The 16,825-nt window shown below is 45.9% G+C and overlaps 3 protein-coding genes across 6 annotated transcripts; 2 read left to right on the top strand and 1 right to left on the bottom strand.

Moving 5' to 3' along the window:
- Positions 1 to 811: 811 nt before the first annotated feature.
- Positions 812 to 7,274, top strand: cybb (cytochrome b-245, beta polypeptide (chronic granulomatous disease)). 2 transcript variants are annotated; one of them, XM_020111538.2, is made up of 13 exons: positions 812 to 978; positions 1,686 to 1,778; positions 2,749 to 2,859; positions 2,951 to 3,035; positions 3,176 to 3,324; positions 3,670 to 3,851; positions 4,147 to 4,279; positions 4,355 to 4,447; positions 4,675 to 4,928; positions 5,443 to 5,605; positions 5,687 to 5,833; positions 6,128 to 6,252; positions 6,827 to 7,274. In XM_020111538.2, exons 1-13 carry the CDS (start codon positions 934 to 936, stop codon positions 6,942 to 6,944), a joined length of 1,698 nt encoding a protein of 565 aa, XP_019967097.1. In that variant the 5' UTR covers positions 812 to 933; the 3' UTR covers positions 6,945 to 7,274. The 2 variants fall into 2 exon arrangements, with proteins under 2 accessions (XP_019967097.1, XP_069376918.1); XM_069520817.1 differs by having other exon boundaries at positions 5,443 to 5,833.
- A 49-nt stretch (positions 7,275 to 7,323) lies between these two features.
- LOC109645868 (dynein light chain Tctex-type 3-like) lies at positions 7,324 to 9,470 on the bottom strand. 2 transcript variants are annotated; one of them, XM_020111539.2, is made up of 5 exons: positions 9,242 to 9,470; positions 8,937 to 8,978; positions 8,439 to 8,562; positions 8,224 to 8,301; positions 7,324 to 7,758 (listed from the first exon to the last, which is right to left on the bottom strand). In XM_020111539.2, the coding sequence occupies exons 1-5, from the start codon at positions 9,266 to 9,268 to the stop codon at positions 7,685 to 7,687; spliced, it is 345 nt and encodes a 114-aa protein (XP_019967098.1). In that variant the 5' UTR covers positions 9,269 to 9,470; the 3' UTR covers positions 7,324 to 7,684. The 2 variants fall into 2 exon arrangements, with proteins under 2 accessions (XP_019967098.1, XP_069376937.1); XM_069520836.1 differs by having other exon boundaries at positions 8,937 to 9,120; positions 9,242 to 9,419.
- A 438-nt stretch (positions 9,471 to 9,908) lies between these two features.
- On the top strand, positions 9,909 to 16,518 carry LOC109645161 (protein NLRC3). Of its 2 annotated transcripts, none has more exons than XM_069520815.1 (13): positions 9,909 to 10,037; positions 10,339 to 10,411; positions 10,678 to 10,728; positions 10,908 to 11,024; positions 11,871 to 11,924; positions 12,088 to 12,237; positions 12,398 to 12,476; positions 12,563 to 12,788; positions 12,868 to 14,671; positions 14,755 to 14,928; positions 15,112 to 15,273; positions 15,468 to 15,514; positions 15,597 to 16,518. In XM_069520815.1, the coding sequence occupies exons 2-13, from the start codon at positions 10,368 to 10,370 to the stop codon at positions 16,184 to 16,186; spliced, it is 3,498 nt and encodes a 1,165-aa protein (XP_069376916.1). In that variant the 5' UTR covers positions 9,909 to 10,037; positions 10,339 to 10,367; the 3' UTR covers positions 16,187 to 16,518. The 2 variants fall into 2 exon arrangements, with proteins under 2 accessions (XP_069376916.1, XP_069376915.1); XM_069520814.1 differs by having other exon boundaries at positions 11,856 to 11,924.
- Positions 16,519 to 16,825: the final 307 nt, after the last annotated feature.

The following is a 16,825-nucleotide window of genomic DNA, read 5'->3' as shown; positions in this document are numbered from 1 at the left end:
GCCACTTCCTCTGCTCAGTGTCTCCATCACTTTCTAGTTCCTCCTCAACCGTCACCTGTCCTCAAGTGTCCACACGTTCAAGACCCAACTACTGCTGCCGGCACCACACAACACATCTGTCCACATCTGTCCACCACTGTCCACATCTGATCACATCTGTCCACATCTGATCACATCTGTCCACATCTGTCCACCACACTCCACATCTGTCCACATCTGTGTTTTCAATGTTTTAGAGACAAAACGATGACGTGATCAATCAGAACATAAAGAACCTGCAAAGAAAATCATTGATTTGTAGAAATCAAATAAATCAAATAAATTAACTAATTTAAATCAAATAAATTTAATAAATTTAATGATTTAAATCGAATAAATTAAATAATTTAAATCAAATAAATCAAATAAATTAAATAAATTAAATAATTTAAATAATTTAAATCAAATAATTAAATAATTTAAATCAAATAAATTAAATGATTTAAATCAAATAAATTAAATCAAATAATTTAAATAAATTAAATAAATTAAATAATTTAAATCAAATAAATTAAATAAATTAAATCAAATAAATTAAATAATTTAAATCAAATAAATTAAATGATTTAAATCAAATGAATTAAATAATTTAAATCAAATAAATTAAATGAATTAAATGATTTAAATCAAATGTTCAGCTCTCGTTGTTGATTCGTTCTGATCCGTTTCTGATTAAACATCTGATTCGTGTTGATAACGAACCTGACGATGTCGTAAAAAGCTCGAGAGTCACTTCCTTATTTGTTCTGAACTAAAGCGAATAAAGTGAGTCATCAGCTCATTGAGCTCCTCGCTGTCTCCTGAACTGTTTCCTGCTGCGTCCTCACACGTTCACACACTCCTGCACACACACACACACACACACACACACACACACACTGCTTCACAGGCATCATGGGGAACTTTGTTGCCAACGAGGGACTCTCCATCTTCGTTATTGTGAGTAGATCTGACTCATTTTCTTTTTTTTTTAAAGTTTTCTTTAACCATCTGCATCGATAACTTGACAAAGTGCAGAACATGGAAATGTGTGTTTACAACTCAAGATGATCAAATTCTATATTTGTTGTCAAAAAAAGCACAAAGATGTTTGAGTCCAGTTGAGATCTGGTGTTTTTATAAAGAAATCCAGTTTCATTTTGTTTCTAAGATTCAAACAGTAAATATTCACTCTGAGCAGATTGTTTACATGTGAAACATATCAGCTGGACAGTCTTTGAGTCCAGAGGTCAAAAAATCCTGTTTGTGATGAATTCAGTTCTTTCTTTTTAGCATTTGTGAGTAACCCACTTATTTTTTAACACCAGAAGAAAGTACATGTTTGTGAATTAGAGGTTCTTGAAAATCCCAGAGAGACGGAAGAATAGAAATTAAAAAACTGATGAATCTGATCAACTTTGAATTTGGGTGAAACTTTCGTGACCTAGAATATGTGGAGAACTATAAATCCACAATGTGCAACTTTAAAATGTTAAAATGCAAAAACACTCTTCATGCTCTGAGATGGACTGTGTTGAGTTTAGTGCCCTGAGGTTTGATATCTGTGAGCTCACTGCACTTTATCACCATCAGACTCGGTTGTTTCAGGAGTTGTGAGTGAATGAATGTTGACTCTCTGGATTTAATCTCTGCTCCTGACGTTGCAGCTGGTTTGGCTCGGGATCAACGCCTTCCTGTTCGTGCACTTCTACATGGCGTTCCTGACCGATAAATGGTTTTACACCAGGGTTCTGCTCGGGGTGAGTGTGACAGAGCCACAGGATGACCTTTACTTTAAGATATAATCAAATGAAGCAGCTCATTAAACTGGAAAACGAGAAATGCTCCATTCAAAAGAATCAGTTCTCAGTTCCTCATGTCGCTGCAGCTGCTTCAGGTCTCCATCATTACTGAGGCACGCTGCAGGACGCTTCTTCTCCTCACATTTCAGAGAAGGAACGTTTTATCAGGTGGTTTATGATCTTCCCGTAAGAGTTTAAATCCTCCTTAACACTAAAGAAATCCAGGCACGTCCACGCCTGAGATTATCACACTTTATCTGCAGCAGCTCAAACTTCCTGCTACGTCAGGCTTTGTTCTCTGCCGTGGTCACGGCTCAGTTCATGATACAGTACAGATCCGACCAGCGGCCGCACAGCTGCTCAGCTTCAGCTCAGCAGAAGTGAAACCGACGCTCGTACGTTCTCTGATCAACAAAACCAAATATCTTCAGAATCAGGAAATCACAGCGTCAGAAAACGAGTTTGAGGTTAAAGATAAAACTAGAATCAGTTATTCACAGTTCGTGGGACATGAACAAATAAAGGTGTGTATTCAGGACCCTGCAAAGAATAAATAACTAATAATAAAAGTGTGTATTTATACTTTATATGCCAGGATTTCATCCAATTGAAATTTAATTTTTTCAGTTGTAGGCTCACGATGGATTATTCATGTTTTATTATTCCTGCCAAATTAAATTCCAATTAATTAACTGAAGCATAAAAAACTCAGACGACCTTTTAAGACGTTAATATTTCGTGTTTTAATTTATGCGGTGATTAAAAGTGTGATACAGATTTGTGTTATCACACTTCAGTTGTAAAAATTACAATTAAAGCTGGAATGTATTTAAGTTTAATCAAACATCGTGGGAGCATCGATGAGTAGAGTCAGTGGTGAACAAGTAATCTGATTACATCTTTAAGTACTCTGTACTCTGTTTCCCAGCAAGCCCTGTCCTGGGCCAGAGCTCCTGCCGCCTGCCTCAACTTCAACTGCATGCTCATCCTGCTGCCGGTCTGCAGAAACCTGCTCTCCCTCCTCCGCGGCACCATCCAGGTACAAAAACTACACTCTACTCCCAGATACTACCTCCAGCGGGAGGTCTCCCTGCTCATTGTTTGCACGTGTGTGTGTATTTGTCTCTCAGTGCTGCAGCCGCACGGCCGCTCGACAGCTGGACCGAAACATCACCTTCCACAAACTGGTGGCGTACATGATCGCCTTCCACACCGGTAACGTTCCACGAGCGAGAACTCAAATCACAAACGATTCTGTCCATCGATGAAGATGTCATTGAATCTCACAGACGAAGTCACATTACGTCTCCTGAACTCGTTGTCCTGACGCACAGAACCTTTTCCTTGTCTTCTAGCCGTGCACATCATCGCACACTTGTTTAACTTCGAGTATTTCATGGACGCCCAGCTGAATCGAAACAGCAGCCTCCTGCCCTTCGTCCTCTCTGAAATCGGCACCGGGGACAACGCGTCTTTCCTGAACCCCATCAGGTCCAATGAGACGGTGAGTCCACACTTCTAACGTGTGTCTAAAGGTTGTTCTGGGTCGTTCACGTTGGGGGATGTTTCTAAATTCTGTGAAATTCCCCTCGGCTCAGTTGCTAAATTTGATGTCTTAAAAAAGGTTACTTCATGTGACCTTCGTCACCTTCGTCACCTTCCTCTTTGGGGTCTTGGCCTTTGCAGAAATGTTGCGATGACAGAAACTTCCTCTTTGCGATCGTAGTTTCTGGCTCCCGGACGCATTTCTACAAAAACTGCAAGCGATCTGATCCGTGTTCATCAAAAGGTCAAATATGAAAACTTTGCCGTCTCCCTCAAACAAAGTTGAATGTTTGATCTGATGCAGAACCCGACCATCGTCATGTTCACCACCATCGCCGGGCTGACGGGCGTGGTCATCACGCTCGCCCTCATCCTCATCATCACTTCGTCCATGGAGGTGATCCGGAGGTCGTACTTCGAGGTGTTCTGGTACACCCACCACCTCTTCGTCATCTTCTTCATCGGCCTGGTGTTCCACGGCTTTGGGTAAAAATAAATACTGTTTGTTTCTTACTGACAATGAATGAGGCCGACTTGTCCTCGGCTTGGCCACCGGTCGAGTCTGTTAACGTTTGATCCCCACACTTCAGTTCCCGTGGCTGATCCTTGGACATTTGTTCCTGACCTTCGGACTTGACCTCTTGTAGACGACATGTGGGTTCCAGCTTGACTTGGAACAGACTCCTTTGGGCTCGAACAAGACCTCGACTCGTCTCCACCTGGACATGACGAGCTGTCTTCATTTCATTAGTAACTGTCCCTCACATTTTTCTGATTTCAGGCGGATTGTGCGAGGACAGACGACTGAGAGCCAGAAGACAAACATCCCGGAGACTTGCGCTGACCAGTTTGAGGACTGGGGAAGAAATGCGTCGGGCTGTGCTGTACCAGAGTTTGCCGGAAACCCACCGATGGTGAGACGTTGAAGATCGCAGGGCGTTCACATGTGGCTGATGAGTTCCACTCACACGTTTGATTCCTCTCTCTAGACGTGGAAGTGGGTGGTGGGCCCCATGATCCTCTACGTGTGTGAGAGGCTCGTTCGCCTCATTCGATCCCAACAGAAAACCGTCATCACCAAGGTGCGTGTTCGAAACTCGGCTCCGAGATTAAGATTAAAGTAAAGTAACACGTGATTCAGATTAAACAGATTGTTTGAGACCAGAGTGCACGTTTACTATTTCTACATTTTCAATATTCGAATGATCTGCGATTTTATCTGAGATTCCTGTTTGTGAGTATTTGCTGCTTCGTGTCGGGAGCTGGACGCTCTGTCAGTTTGGTGAAAGTGTGTGTACCTGGTGTCCAGGTGGTGATGCACCCCTCCAACACCCTGGAGCTGCAGATGAAGAAGAAGGGCTTCAGCATGGAGGTGGGTCAGTACGTCTTCATCCAGTGTCCGTCCATCTCCCTGCTGGAGTGGCACCCCTTCACCCTGACCTCCGCCCCCGAGGAGGACTACTTCAGCGCCCACATCCGCATCGTGGGGGACTGGACCCAGGCGCTGTACGAGGCCTGCGGAGGAGACAAAAACGAGACCCAGGAGGCCTGGAAACTGCCCAAGTACGACACGGGGGGGGGGGGGGAGCATTTGATAAAAGAGGCAAATTGTGTCTGGAATTGCTGGTGATTACGTTTAAGTGCCCCCTCCGCCCCTCCGCCCCCTCCAGGCAGTGTTCCTTTGACAAGCTGCCAGCGGGGGGTCACATTTACAGCCTTTGTGTGTGTGTGTGTGTGCGATTCGTCTCCCTTTCCGGAGCGAGGCAAAGAAAACACAACATTTACAATAGGATCATCTTCCTTTTAGCGTGAGGTCCTGCAGCTCTTTTCTCTCAGAGGACGGAAGACGGAGGCTTTCGTCCAGAGCTGCTTCCTCCGATCGACACGCTTCCAAACCGCATCGACCAGATTCTAATAAATAAATAACATCGAGTTCAATGTATTTTAAGTGATTTCCCCTTTAAACTCAGTGTTTCAGTTCAAATAACACAAACATCACAGCACAAACCCCACAATGGACATTTACAGCAAAGCGGACAGAGATCAGATTTGTCACTTCTCCGTCTCTGTCTGTCAGGATTGCCATCGACGGGCCTTTTGGGACGGCCAGCGAAGACGTGTTCCGTTACGAGGTGGTCATGCTGGTGGGCGCAGGGATTGGCGTGACTCCGTTCGCCTCCATCCTCAAGTCTGTGTGGTACAAACGCATCCAGAACAACCAGGACGTCTTCACCAAGAAGGTGAGAGGAACCAGCACGGTGGACGAAGTGTTTCTAAACCAAGAGAACGCTGTGGTAATCCCTCGATGTGTTCCTCCTCAGATCTACTTCTACTGGCTGTGTCCGGAGACGCAGGCCTTCGAGTGGTTCGCAGACCTGCTGCAGTCCCTGGAGGGTCAGATGACGGAGAAGGGCATGACCGACTTCCTGAGCAACCACATCTACCTCACCCGCTGGAAGGAGACCGAGGTGCAGTGACCGCGTCCAGCCCGCGTCCATCCATCAACCACATACACTTTGAAATCCTCGGGTCACAGAAACCAAACAGTTTAAAGTCAGAACTGAAGATAAGGTGGAGAGGCTGAGCAGAGAACGACCCCGGAGCTTCAGTATTTAACATTTCAACATATTTATGACTTCTTAAGACTCAGACGCAGAAACCAAACCCCAAAATCCTAAATGTCCCCACACAAACCTAAAGGTGTGAGACATCCACACACTGTCTCTGCTCACGTGCTCAAACTAATTTGCTTTTTTCTTCAGGCGGCTAATTTCCGTGTTCACCACGAGGCGGAGAACGACCCAATCACAGGCCTCAAACAGAAGACTCTGTACGGGAAACCCAACTGGGACAATGAGTTCACCAATATTGCATCAAAACACCCGGGGTGAGGCTCTGCACACACACACACACCCTCTGTGGCGTGTATGATCTCATGCACGCCCGTTAACCCTGTAAATGCCAGACTCAGTGAATGTAAAAAGAGATTTCCCTCAGAATAATGAATTTGATTTGTAAAGTAAATACTGATGAGTGAAGAGCTGCTGGTTTCTCTGGGACCACCGCACCACAGAGGAATTGATGGTTGAGTCTCATTAACTGACCAAAGTCAAAGAATTGTGGGTTCGTCTCACAAACAGATTTGTAGATGTGATAAATGTTAAACTTTAGGAAGATGTGATGATTCCTGACACATTCAAAGTCATAAACCTCAGAAATCATCAAGCGTTCTTCAGACTCTCATCCAGGGATGTTTGGGTTCAGTGTATCATCCTTTATCTAGAATATTTAAAGTGGTACTGTGTTTTGAGATGAGAGCGGTGTAGGATTTAAATAAAGTTAATGTTACAGAAGATTCCTTCAATGGAACATTTCTACTTTGACAAGCTGTTTTCATTCTGCAGCTCAGTTCAACAGAAGAATGAATCATCAGCGATGATGAATGAATTTTGTGTCCTCAGAACTCAAGTAGGAGTTTTCCTGTGTGGTCCGCCTCAGCTCGGGAAATCTCTGGAGAAACAGTGTCTGTCGCACTCGGCGGACGACGTCAAGTTCATCTTCAACAAAGAAAACTTCTAGAAAAGAAAACTGGAGAGTGGAAACGTCCCAAGTCGCAGCTGAGCTCAAAGATGCTGAAATAACTCTGCTGCATTTCTTTCTTCTCCTTTTAAGGTTTCAACAATAAGTGACATTTCAAAACGTTCCTCTCTTTGAGCTGAACGTGGTCACGATTTGTGTTTTCAGATCACAAACAGATGGAACCAGTCATTTGTGTTTTAAAGTGACGAACCAGCAGCTCTTTGGTTTTGTTGTTTGCTCATGAAATGTATTCAGAATATTTATGAAGCACAGAAGTTGTTCTCGCTGTCTAGATAAATAATCTAAATTAAATATGAATGAAACCAGTAATTAGGGACCATTTGTTTCCTGTATTTGTTTTAAAAAGAAACAACCGATGTTCTTGTTGCTCAGAAATCTCATGTTTATTTTCCTGCAGTAAATGTGACATGACGTAAATAACAAGCGAACGAGGGTCGATGTGAGCGAGCGGCGTCGAGCGGCTGCAGGTTTTCAGGCGTCTGTGATAAATAAGGTGAAGCTGTTGAAGCGCTGCAGTGACGTGAGGACATAAATACGCTGAGATGAACGTGTTACTTGCATCTGAAGAAAATCCAGATGTTTTCTTCTCTGTGGCACAAACAGCTGGCAGGTTGAGGCACTCGCTGGCCCCCCCTGCTGTTCATAGGGACACACTGCATTCCTCTTCTGGTGGATTTCTTTTTGGTTCATTTGTGTGTATTTATGAGTGTGTGTGTGTTTTATGCGACAGCCACAGCGAACACACTGACCACACAGTACATGGTGCGGTTCTCCCATCTCACTGTGCAACTTCCTGCAGAGACAAAGGGATCAGAAGAAAACAAACTCATTCAGGAACAAAAAGAACCGTTTTCCACCAACATGCAGGAATTCTTCTGTTTTATTTTGAAAGAGAACAACATGCAAACCATCCTGTGGACTTTTAGAAACGAGAGTCGAACATCAGACAAGCTCAGCAGACACACACTGAACAAATAGGTTTTTTGGGGTCGATGCCGATTGTGATATTAGGGACCAAACAATGTCAGATGCCGATATATCTGTTGACATACATCTTTTAAAATAACCATCTTTAGGACGAAGAAATGTTATTGTTTGTAACGTACTTTAACACAAACCATCTTTTTCTTCACCAAACTAAAAAACTCAATTCAGTCAAGTTTTATTATCACTACAGATTTTTACCAAACTAAGAACTTTGTTCATGTGCAGTCACTTCCTGCTCTCGGTGTGAATCAGCAGAGGAAGTCGTCCTTACCGTCCATGGCCGTGTCCCAGTAGCAGGAGTTTGCCGTGTGGAGTCCTGCTCCTGTTTTCTGCATCACAGCACACGTCACTATTCAGAAACACACACACAGCAAACCGTGAATCATTTTATTATCTCACTTCTTATTGAATTATTATTGAGTCTGACAGATGACAGGAAAACATTTAAACCCTCACAGGACAGAACAGGAAGTCACACACTCGTACCGATGTACTTGTAGGATTTCCCCTGTTTGACCAGCTGCGTGAGGCAGCGCTCCACGATGCCGGCCGTCCACTTGTTCACCTGATTCTGACTGTAGTCGTCAGCGCCCACGACGCTCTCGATGCACTGAGACAAACACACACACACACAGTCATGTGGGAGACACCGGACCAGAGCCCGAGGACACTGGAATAAAGAGCGATCACTGTTCTAAAAGATGTGACCAAAACAAACAGCGCTGCTGTGTCTGATCATGAGTTCAGGTTGTTCACTTTGTTGAGTTACTCGACTGTTCTACTTTAATAATGATGAATGAATAAAGATAAATCAAAGTGTCACAAGCAGATATGTGCAAACAGCTTCTCCTTGACCTCTGAACTCTATCATCTGCATTTCTGTTCATTAACACATCGATGGGAAACAGGGGGAAGCACTTTATTCTGAAATGGGACGTTAATAATAATAATAATGTTCAGGTGAACATATAAAAGTGACGTCACCTCCTTGACGACGTTCTCGGCCTCGTCAGAGTTGAAGGAGCCCTGAAAACAAAGTGAATTCATCTGTCACTGAGGAGAAGCTGGAGTCACAGCACAACAAGAGGACATGTGTCCACAGAGGACGGACTTCTAATGAGACATGAAGACGAGGGACATGTCTTCATGTCAACATCCGGGTAACTGACTGCAGAAGAGGTCTGTCGTTAGCATCACAATGATTTTATCGAGTTAGCATTCTTTGGCTAATGCAGCTAACTGACACATTTCAATAACAATCGTGTAAAAAAAAAAAAAAAAGTACAAACCTCGTTTCCGTTGTGAAATTCCTCCATTTCCGTCTTTTACCGTCTGTTCGAAGTGAAAGAACTTTAGTGTTTTAAACTCGAGAACAAGAGAAAAGAGGAAAAAACCAAACTCCGGAGCAGAGACAGGAGCCGCCGAGGACTTCCGGTCTGATGTCACCGACAGTCAACGAGTGGCGACAAGAGCGGGAGCTGCGTGGAGCGCTGCCGCCACCTGCTGGCTCCTGGGGGGAACTGCAGCTCCGAGTCCAGCTCCGAGATTTAAAACAAGTTAAAAAATAAAGAAATGAATTTGACGATGAGGAGACTCTGAGCTCACTCTGATCATGTATTCAGAATATTATATATACATAAACTCTTCCAACATGTTGATGGTAAAAATAATGTCTGACCTTCAATCATGTTTGATTTTTAATAATGTTTTCATTTCGTGTCCATAGTTTCTTCTGTGTTCTTATCGACATATACTTCTCTTTATATATTCATTATTCATGTGTCTCGTGTTATTCTCTATAAATGATATTTACTCTGAGGACTGTCACAACACAGGCTTCTACAGCAAATCAGGGCGGTGAGTTGACTCTGTCAATTACTCAATCATCATTAATCAATTAGTCAAATAATCAATTAGTCAAATAATCAATAGAGATAGAAAAATAGAAATACAGAGAATATCCTGACGCGCTGTTCTGGCTGTGGCCACCAGGCGGCTCAGTGAAGCAGACTGCGCATGTGCAGTGTGTGGTGAAGTTTTGACGCAGATAACTTCGTCACAGAGAAACAACTTCCTGCTGAGAAGGTAACGGGCTCCTCTTTACATATACACGTAATATACACGTAATATACACTATATATATATATATATATATATATATATATATATATAGTGTTTGTGTTGCTCTGAGCCGCGTGTTGTGTTAACTCAGACACTTCTACACTGTCCGCCATGTTCTCATTAATGACACTGTGGAAGTAATGGAGCTCACGAGTCCTTATTATATATATATTATATATATATACATAGATATAACCCTCCCCCACATATACATATATACACGTATATATATATATATGTGTGTGTGTGTGTGTTTCCTCTCCAGGTGAACTGTGCTGTTGTGACCTCAGCAGGATGAGTGAGGTCACAGAGGAGGTGACGTCCTCTCCTGACGTCATGTGAGTTTGTACATTTGGAACTTTATGACCTGAGACTCTTTGTACAAGTATCGGACTGAAACTGAGGATCGAAGATTTGAAACATGTTGTCCTCTCTGCTTCTCCTCGTCCTCCTCCTCTCCCTTCATCCTCTCTGCTTCTCCTCGTCCTCCTCCTCTCCCTTCATCTTCTCTACTCGTCCTCCTCTCTCTTCATCCTGTCTCTTCATCCTCCCTCCTCGTCCTCCTCTCTCTTCACCCTCTCTACTCGTCCTCCTCTCTCCTCAGCTTTGAAACCTGCAGGAGTAACGCATCCATGGAGCCGCCGATCTTTTTCAGGTAACCAATCCTGGTAGAGCGTGTCACTAAGTCCCCTCCCCCCCTGCACCTCCTCCGTGTTAGCGGTCTGGACACTGACCGAACTTAAAGTTCACTGTGATGATGATGAAGAGAGAAGTTCTGTTGATCACCAGTGACCTTTAGAGGAAGTGACTGCTCCTCCTTCTCTGTTGTTTCAGTGTTCATCAGAAACCAGACTCATGTGAACCTGGACCAGAACCTGAGCCTGGACCTGACTGTGTGTCCATCAAAAGTGACGAGTCCATGAAGCACCCGTTGTCCTTTGCTGTAAAGACGTGAGCTCTGAATGTAAAATGGTTATTGTTTGAAATGTTGATGGTAAAACTTTGAGAACAGCTTGTTGGGTTCAGACCGTCAGACTCTTCAGGAGAGAGGAGAGGTGACTCCGGGTCGATCTGGAATCATGGGACGGCTCCACACGGGTTAAAAGTTTATTCACACGTGTTCAGGTCAGGTGAGGTCATGTGAGGTCATGTGAGTTCAGGTGAGGTCATGTGAGGTCAGGTGAGGTCATGTGAGGTCATGTGAGTTCAGGTGAGGTCATGTGAGGTCAGGTGAGGTCATGTGAGGTCATGTGAGGTCAGGTGAGGTCAGGTGAGGTCATGTGAGTTCAGGTGAGGTCAGGTGAGGTCATGTGAGGTCAGGTGAGGTCATGTGAGGTCAGGTGAGTTCAGGTGAGGTCATGTGAGGTCAGGTGAGGTCATGTGAGGTCAGGTGAGGTCAGGTGAGGTCATGTGAGGTCAGGTGAGGTCATGTGAGTTCAGGTGAGGTCATGTGAGGTCATGTGAGCCGAGCTCTGGACCTGATTCTTTACTCTTCAGTTTCCTGTTGTCAGGGTGAACGTCAGGTTCTGTTCATGTTCTCTGTTTGGACAGAAAATCTACTTGGCAAAGAATAGTTAATAAAAGTAAAGTTAATAAAAGTAAAGTTTATAAAAGTATAGTTAATAAAAGTGACGTTTATAAAAGTGAAGTTAATAAAAGTATAGTTAATAAAAGTTTATACAATATAGGACTGAATTCATTCATTTTCCTCTCTCCTCCTCCTCTCTCCTCTCTCCTCCTCCTCCTCTCTCCTCCTCTCTCCTCATCCTCCTCTCTCCTCAGCTTTGACACCTGCAGGAGTAACGCGTCCATGGAGCCGCCGATCTTTTTCAGGCCACACAACAAGCCCGAGTAAGTGAACGTCAGTCCTAATGTGAGCACACGTAGAACTCACATCGGTACGTACGAAGGAGGAAATGTTTGTCTCAGCTGAGCACAGAGACACAGAGAGAGGACGAGGAGGACATTCAGTTCTGTGTTGAGATGTTTGACGTCTTGAACATTTCTCTCTCAGGTCTTCTCCGTCTCTCTGCACCTCCGTGAACGGGCCTGAAAGCGGCTACGCGTCAGCGAGGAGCAACAGCTCCATGGAGCCACCGATCTTTTTCAGGCAGTGCAATAAAACAAGGTGTCTGTCGGAGGAGAGTGACCAGAAACGTCCACGGTAACGTTCACACGTCACGTTTCCTCGTTTAAATCCTTCACCTCCTCAACAGGAGGGTGGAAGGTCCCTGTGGCCTCACTGTTGTGGATGCAGGACCACAGGAGGGACTGAAGCTGCTCTGCACAGACATGATGTCAGCTAATTCTCCATGATTCCACAGAGTCCACCAGGAGAGCTCAGACGTTCGCAGTGACCGGTCCGCCCAGGAGCCCGACACACATCTGGAGGCCGTGCTAATGGTTCTCCTGCCGCTCCGCAACACACTGCAGCTTTCAGACCGCCGGTTCTGTCACTCTGATCTGATGGTGAGCTGCTTCTCCTCCAGGCGCTGCAGGACAACATGTTCGCTTTTGTGAAGGACGAGCTGAAGAAGTACCACAGGGTCCTGAGTCCAGATTACCCAGAATGCTTCGACAGTCTGGGGGAGCACGAGGAGGTGTTGGACGGCGAGGATGAGGAGCAGAGGAGCAGCAAGGAGGCGTTTCTGAAGATCGCAATGAGCTTCCTGAGGAAGATGAAGCAGGACAATCTGGCCGAGTGTCTGCAGAGAGGTAGGAGGATTTCAACCCGACGACAACATCACTTTGTTTCAGAAATAACTCGTTGATAGTTTCTCTTTCTCTGATTCAGGATCTCGTGCTCCACTTTGTCAAAGCAAACTGAAATCCAAGCTGACGAAGAAGTTCCAGTGTGTGTTCGAGGGCATCGCCAAAGCAGGAAACCCGACGCTCCTGAGCCAGATCTACACCGACCTCTACATCACAGAGGGAGGCGGCGGAGAGGTCAATGACGAGCATGAGGTCAGACAGATTGAAACAGCTTCCAGGAAACTCAGCAGAGAGGAAACCACCATCAGACAAGAGGACATCTTCAGAGCCTCACCTGGAAGAGACGAACCAATCAGAACGGTGATGACAAAGGGAGTGGCTGGCATCGGGAAGACCGTCCTCACGCAGAAGTTCACTCTGGACTGGGCCGAAGACAAAGCCAACCGGGACGTAACGTTCATGTTTCCGTTTACGTTCCGAGAGCTGAATTTGCTGAGGGAGAAGAAGTACAGCTTGGTGGAGCTCGTCCACGACTTCTTCACCGAAACCAAAGAAGCAGGAATCCGGCGGTTTGAAGAGTTCCAGGTCGTCTTCATCTTCGACGGTCTGGACGAGTGTCGACTTCCTCTGGACTTCGACAACACCGAGATCCTGACCGACGTTACGGAGTCCAGCTCGGTGGACGTGCTGCTGACGAACCTCATCAGGGGGAAACTGCTGCCCTCCGCTCGCCTCTGGATAACCACACGACCTGCAGCAGCCAATCAGATCCCTCCTGAGTGCGTGGACCGGGTGACGGAGGTCAGGGGCTTCACTGACCCACAGAAGGAGGAGTACTTCAGGAAGAGGTTCAGAGATGAAGAACAGGCCAACACCATCATCTCTCACATCCAGACATCACGAAGCCTCCACATCATGTGCCACATCCCAGTCTTCTGCTGGATCACTGCTACAGTTCTGGAGGACGTGTTGAAGACCAGAGAGGGAGGAGAGCTGCCCAACACCCTGACGGAGATGTACATCCACTTCCTGGTGGTCCAGTCCAAACTGAAGAAGCTCAAGTACGACAGAGGAGCTGAGGCAGATCCCCTCTGGAGTCCAGACAGCAGGAGGATGATCGAGTCTCTGGGAAAACTGGCGTTTGAGCAGCTGCGTAAAGGAAACCTGATCTTCTACGAATCCGACCTGACGGAGTGCGGCATCGATATCAGAGCCGCCTCAGTTTACTCAGGAGTGTTCACACAGGTCTTTAAAGAGGAGCGAGGCCTGCACCAGGACAAGGTGTTCTGCTTCGTCCATCTGAGCGTTCAGGAGTTTCTGGCTGCTCTTCACGTCCACCTGACCTTCATCAACTCTGGAGTCAATCTGATGTCAGGCCAACAAGCAACCTCCCTGACGTCTGACGCTGGAAAAACTGAATCTGACATGAACAACTTCTACCAGAGCGCTGCTGACGAGGCCTTACTGAGTCCAAACGGACACCTGGACCTGTTCCTCCGCTTCCTCCTGGGTCTTTCCCTGCAGACCAATCAGAGTCTCCTACGAGGCGTGCTGACGCAGACAGGAAGCGTCTCGTGGACCAAACAGGAAACGGTCGAGTACATCAAGAAAAAGATCGAGGAGACGACCTCCGCAGAGCAAAGCATCAACCTGTTCCACTGCCTGAACGAACTGAACGACCGCTCTCTGGTGGACGAGATCCAGCGTCACCTGAGGTCAGGAAGTCTGTCCGCGGGTCGGCTGTCTCCCGCTCAGTGGTCCGCTCTGGCCTTTATCTTACTGTCGTCAGCCAAAAACCTGGACGTGTTTGACCTGAAGAAATACTCTGCGTCAGAGGAGCCTCTCGCTCGGCTGCTGCCGGTGATCAAAGTCTCGCACAAAGCTCTGTAAGTGTTGATGTCTTCATCAGTCAGGGACGAGGGGGGGGGGGGGGGTAGATACTGTCTTAATGCGTTGTTGATTTGTCCAGACTGAGCGGCTGTAACCTGTCGGAGAGGAGCTGTGAAGCTCTGTCGTCCGTCCTCAGCTCCAAGACCTGCAGACTGAGAGATCTGGACCTGAGCAACAACGACCTGCAGGACTCAGGACTGGAGCTGCTGTCCGTCGGACTGAAGAGTCCACACTGTGCTCTGGAATTTCTCAGGTCAGACCAGGTCATAGGTCCTCTTCAGTTTCATCAGAAATAAAACGTGTGTCCCGTCCCTGAAGGCTGGAGACCGAACCGAGATGTTTGCTCCTGTGTTCGTCTTTTAATCCAGATCAACTCTAAAGGTGGTGACAGTCCAACACACACGTTGTTTGTCCTCTTCTTTGTTGTCGTCTCCAGACTGAGCGGCTGTAACCTGTCGGAGAGGAGCTGTGAAGCTCTGTCGTCCGTCCTCAGCTCACAGTCCTGCAGCCTGAGAGATCTGGACCTGAGCAACAACGACCTGCAGGACTCAGGACTGGAGCTGCTGAAGAGTCCACACTGCTCTCTGGAAGTTCTCAGGTCAGGATCTTTACGAATTTCTTAAAACATTTAGCGTTATTTGATTCCACCTCTCTCCCATTCTTCGTGTTCGTCTCAGATATTCTCGCTTTATCTCTGGAAGAAGTGGAGACGTGTCCTCGTCTTTATTTAGTCTATGGTCAATAAATCACAGAATAATGAAATAACCACGCTGCTCTCACTCTTCTCTTCAGGGTGGAGCCTGATGGCGTCCGATGGTTCAGAACTGGTCTGAAGAAGTGTAAGTGTCGCTCACTCGATCACGATGCCACGGGTCAGTGCGACGGATCATTAACTGCACATCGTCTCATTCTCTCCCTCAGATTTCTGTGAACTCACATTCGACCCAGACTCAATGAACAAAAACCTCCAACTGTCCAACGACGACAGGACGGTGACGTACGAGGACGAGATCCAGAAGTATCCCGACCATCCGGACAGGTTTGACGAGCGCCCTCAGCTGCTGTGCAGAAACGGTCTGAGTGGGCGCTGCTACTGGGAGGTCGACTGGAACGGGGTACTCAACATATCAGTGAGTTACAGAGGAATCTCACGGAGAGGAGACAACGAAATCGGTTGCTGGTTTGGAAGGAACGCTCAGTCCTGGGGTCTCTACTGCGCTGATGCTCACGGTTTCTCCATCACGCACAACGAACAGCCGATCTGCTCCCACGGTCATTTCATCGCTTATCACAATAACGACTCAACCATTTGCTCCACCGTCTCCGCCAAAGACTCCAACAGAGCAGCAGTGTACGTGGACGTTCCTGCCGGCACGCTGTCTTTCTTTGTCGTCTCCGGGGACACGCTGGTCCACCTGCACACCTTCAACACCACATTCACCGACACTCTTTATCCTGGGTTTGGGTTCTGGGAGTACAGCGGCTCCTCGGTCTCTCTGACTGCAGAGTAGCACGCACGTTTTCACATTAACCCTCGAGTCGCAGGTCACGCCTGGGAGAACACGTGTTTCAAGACACGGTGGCATTAAGCAAAGTTTGAAGTAAAACCAGCTGCTCTTTTCAAATGAGAGTTTGAAATGTTACGAATCTTTAAAAACTGTTTATATCTTCATTTTACTGTCACACAGAAACATGCAGCTTTGTTTTATATCAGTTCATTTCTGTCTGTTACTCACATTCAATGTTAAAAGCATTTAAGATACTTACAACCTTTACCACTGCTACAGCATAAAGTGTATTTTGTATTTTCTAATTTCTAATTAAAACCTCTGTTCAACTCAAACTGTCTTGTCTCATCTGTAGAGTCCAGACTTCACTCGTGGTCTCTATTCTAACAACACTGAGTAATTCATGTGTTTAACCTGAATTTAATTTGAAGCAGAGCGTAGCTGGGTTTGTTGTTAGCATAGCATATGCTATAATGATAATAACCTTATTTCTACTTTTCAAAATCTAAGTACCAAGTGTTTCACAAGGACAAAATACAACCGGTCCTGGAATCATGAGTGCAGCAAACAATGAATCACTAATATGAAGAGAACATTCATTTAAAAGCATTTTGAACAACCTGAGCCCTGATCAGTGCTTCA

This window comes from Paralichthys olivaceus, chromosome 24 (genome assembly GCF_024713975.1).
Source record: "Paralichthys olivaceus isolate ysfri-2021 chromosome 24, ASM2471397v2, whole genome shotgun sequence".
In the NCBI taxonomy this organism is placed as follows: domain Eukaryota; kingdom Metazoa; phylum Chordata; class Actinopteri; order Pleuronectiformes; family Paralichthyidae; genus Paralichthys; species Paralichthys olivaceus.
Note: the sequence above shows the minus strand (reverse complement) of the source record. Positions and strands in the feature narration are given on the sequence as shown.

Coding starts and splice junctions, on each gene's coding strand:
- LOC109645161 (XM_069520814.1), top strand. CDS start 10,368: ATGAGTGAGGTCACAGAGGAGGTGACGTCCTCTCCTGACGTCAT. Junction 14,929..15,111: donor TGTGCTCTGGAATTTCTCAG/GTCAGACCAGGT, acceptor TGTCGTCTCCAG/ACTGAGCGGCTGTAACCTGT. Junction 15,515..15,596: donor CAGAACTGGTCTGAAGAAGT/GTAAGTGTCGCT, acceptor TCTCTCCCTCAG/ATTTCTGTGAACTCACATTC.
- LOC109645868 (XM_020111539.2), bottom strand. CDS start 9,268: ATGGAGGAATTTCACAACGGAAACGAG. Junction 8,563..8,936: donor CCGAGAACGTCGTCAAGGAG/GTGACGTCACTT, acceptor TGTTTGTCTCAG/TGCATCGAGAGCGTCGTGGG. Junction 7,759..8,223: donor CTGGGACACGGCCATGGACG/GTAAGGACGACT, acceptor TTGTCTCTGCAG/GAAGTTGCACAGTGAGATGG.
- cybb (XM_069520817.1), top strand. CDS start 934: ATGGGGAACTTTGTTGCCAACGAGGGACTCTCCATCTTCGTTATT. Junction 3,036..3,175: donor CATGATCGCCTTCCACACCG/GTAACGTTCCAC, acceptor CTTGTCTTCTAG/CCGTGCACATCATCGCACAC. Junction 4,929..5,442: donor GAGGCCTGGAAACTGCCCAA/GTACGACACGGG, acceptor TCTGTCTGTCAG/GATTGCCATCGACGGGCCTT.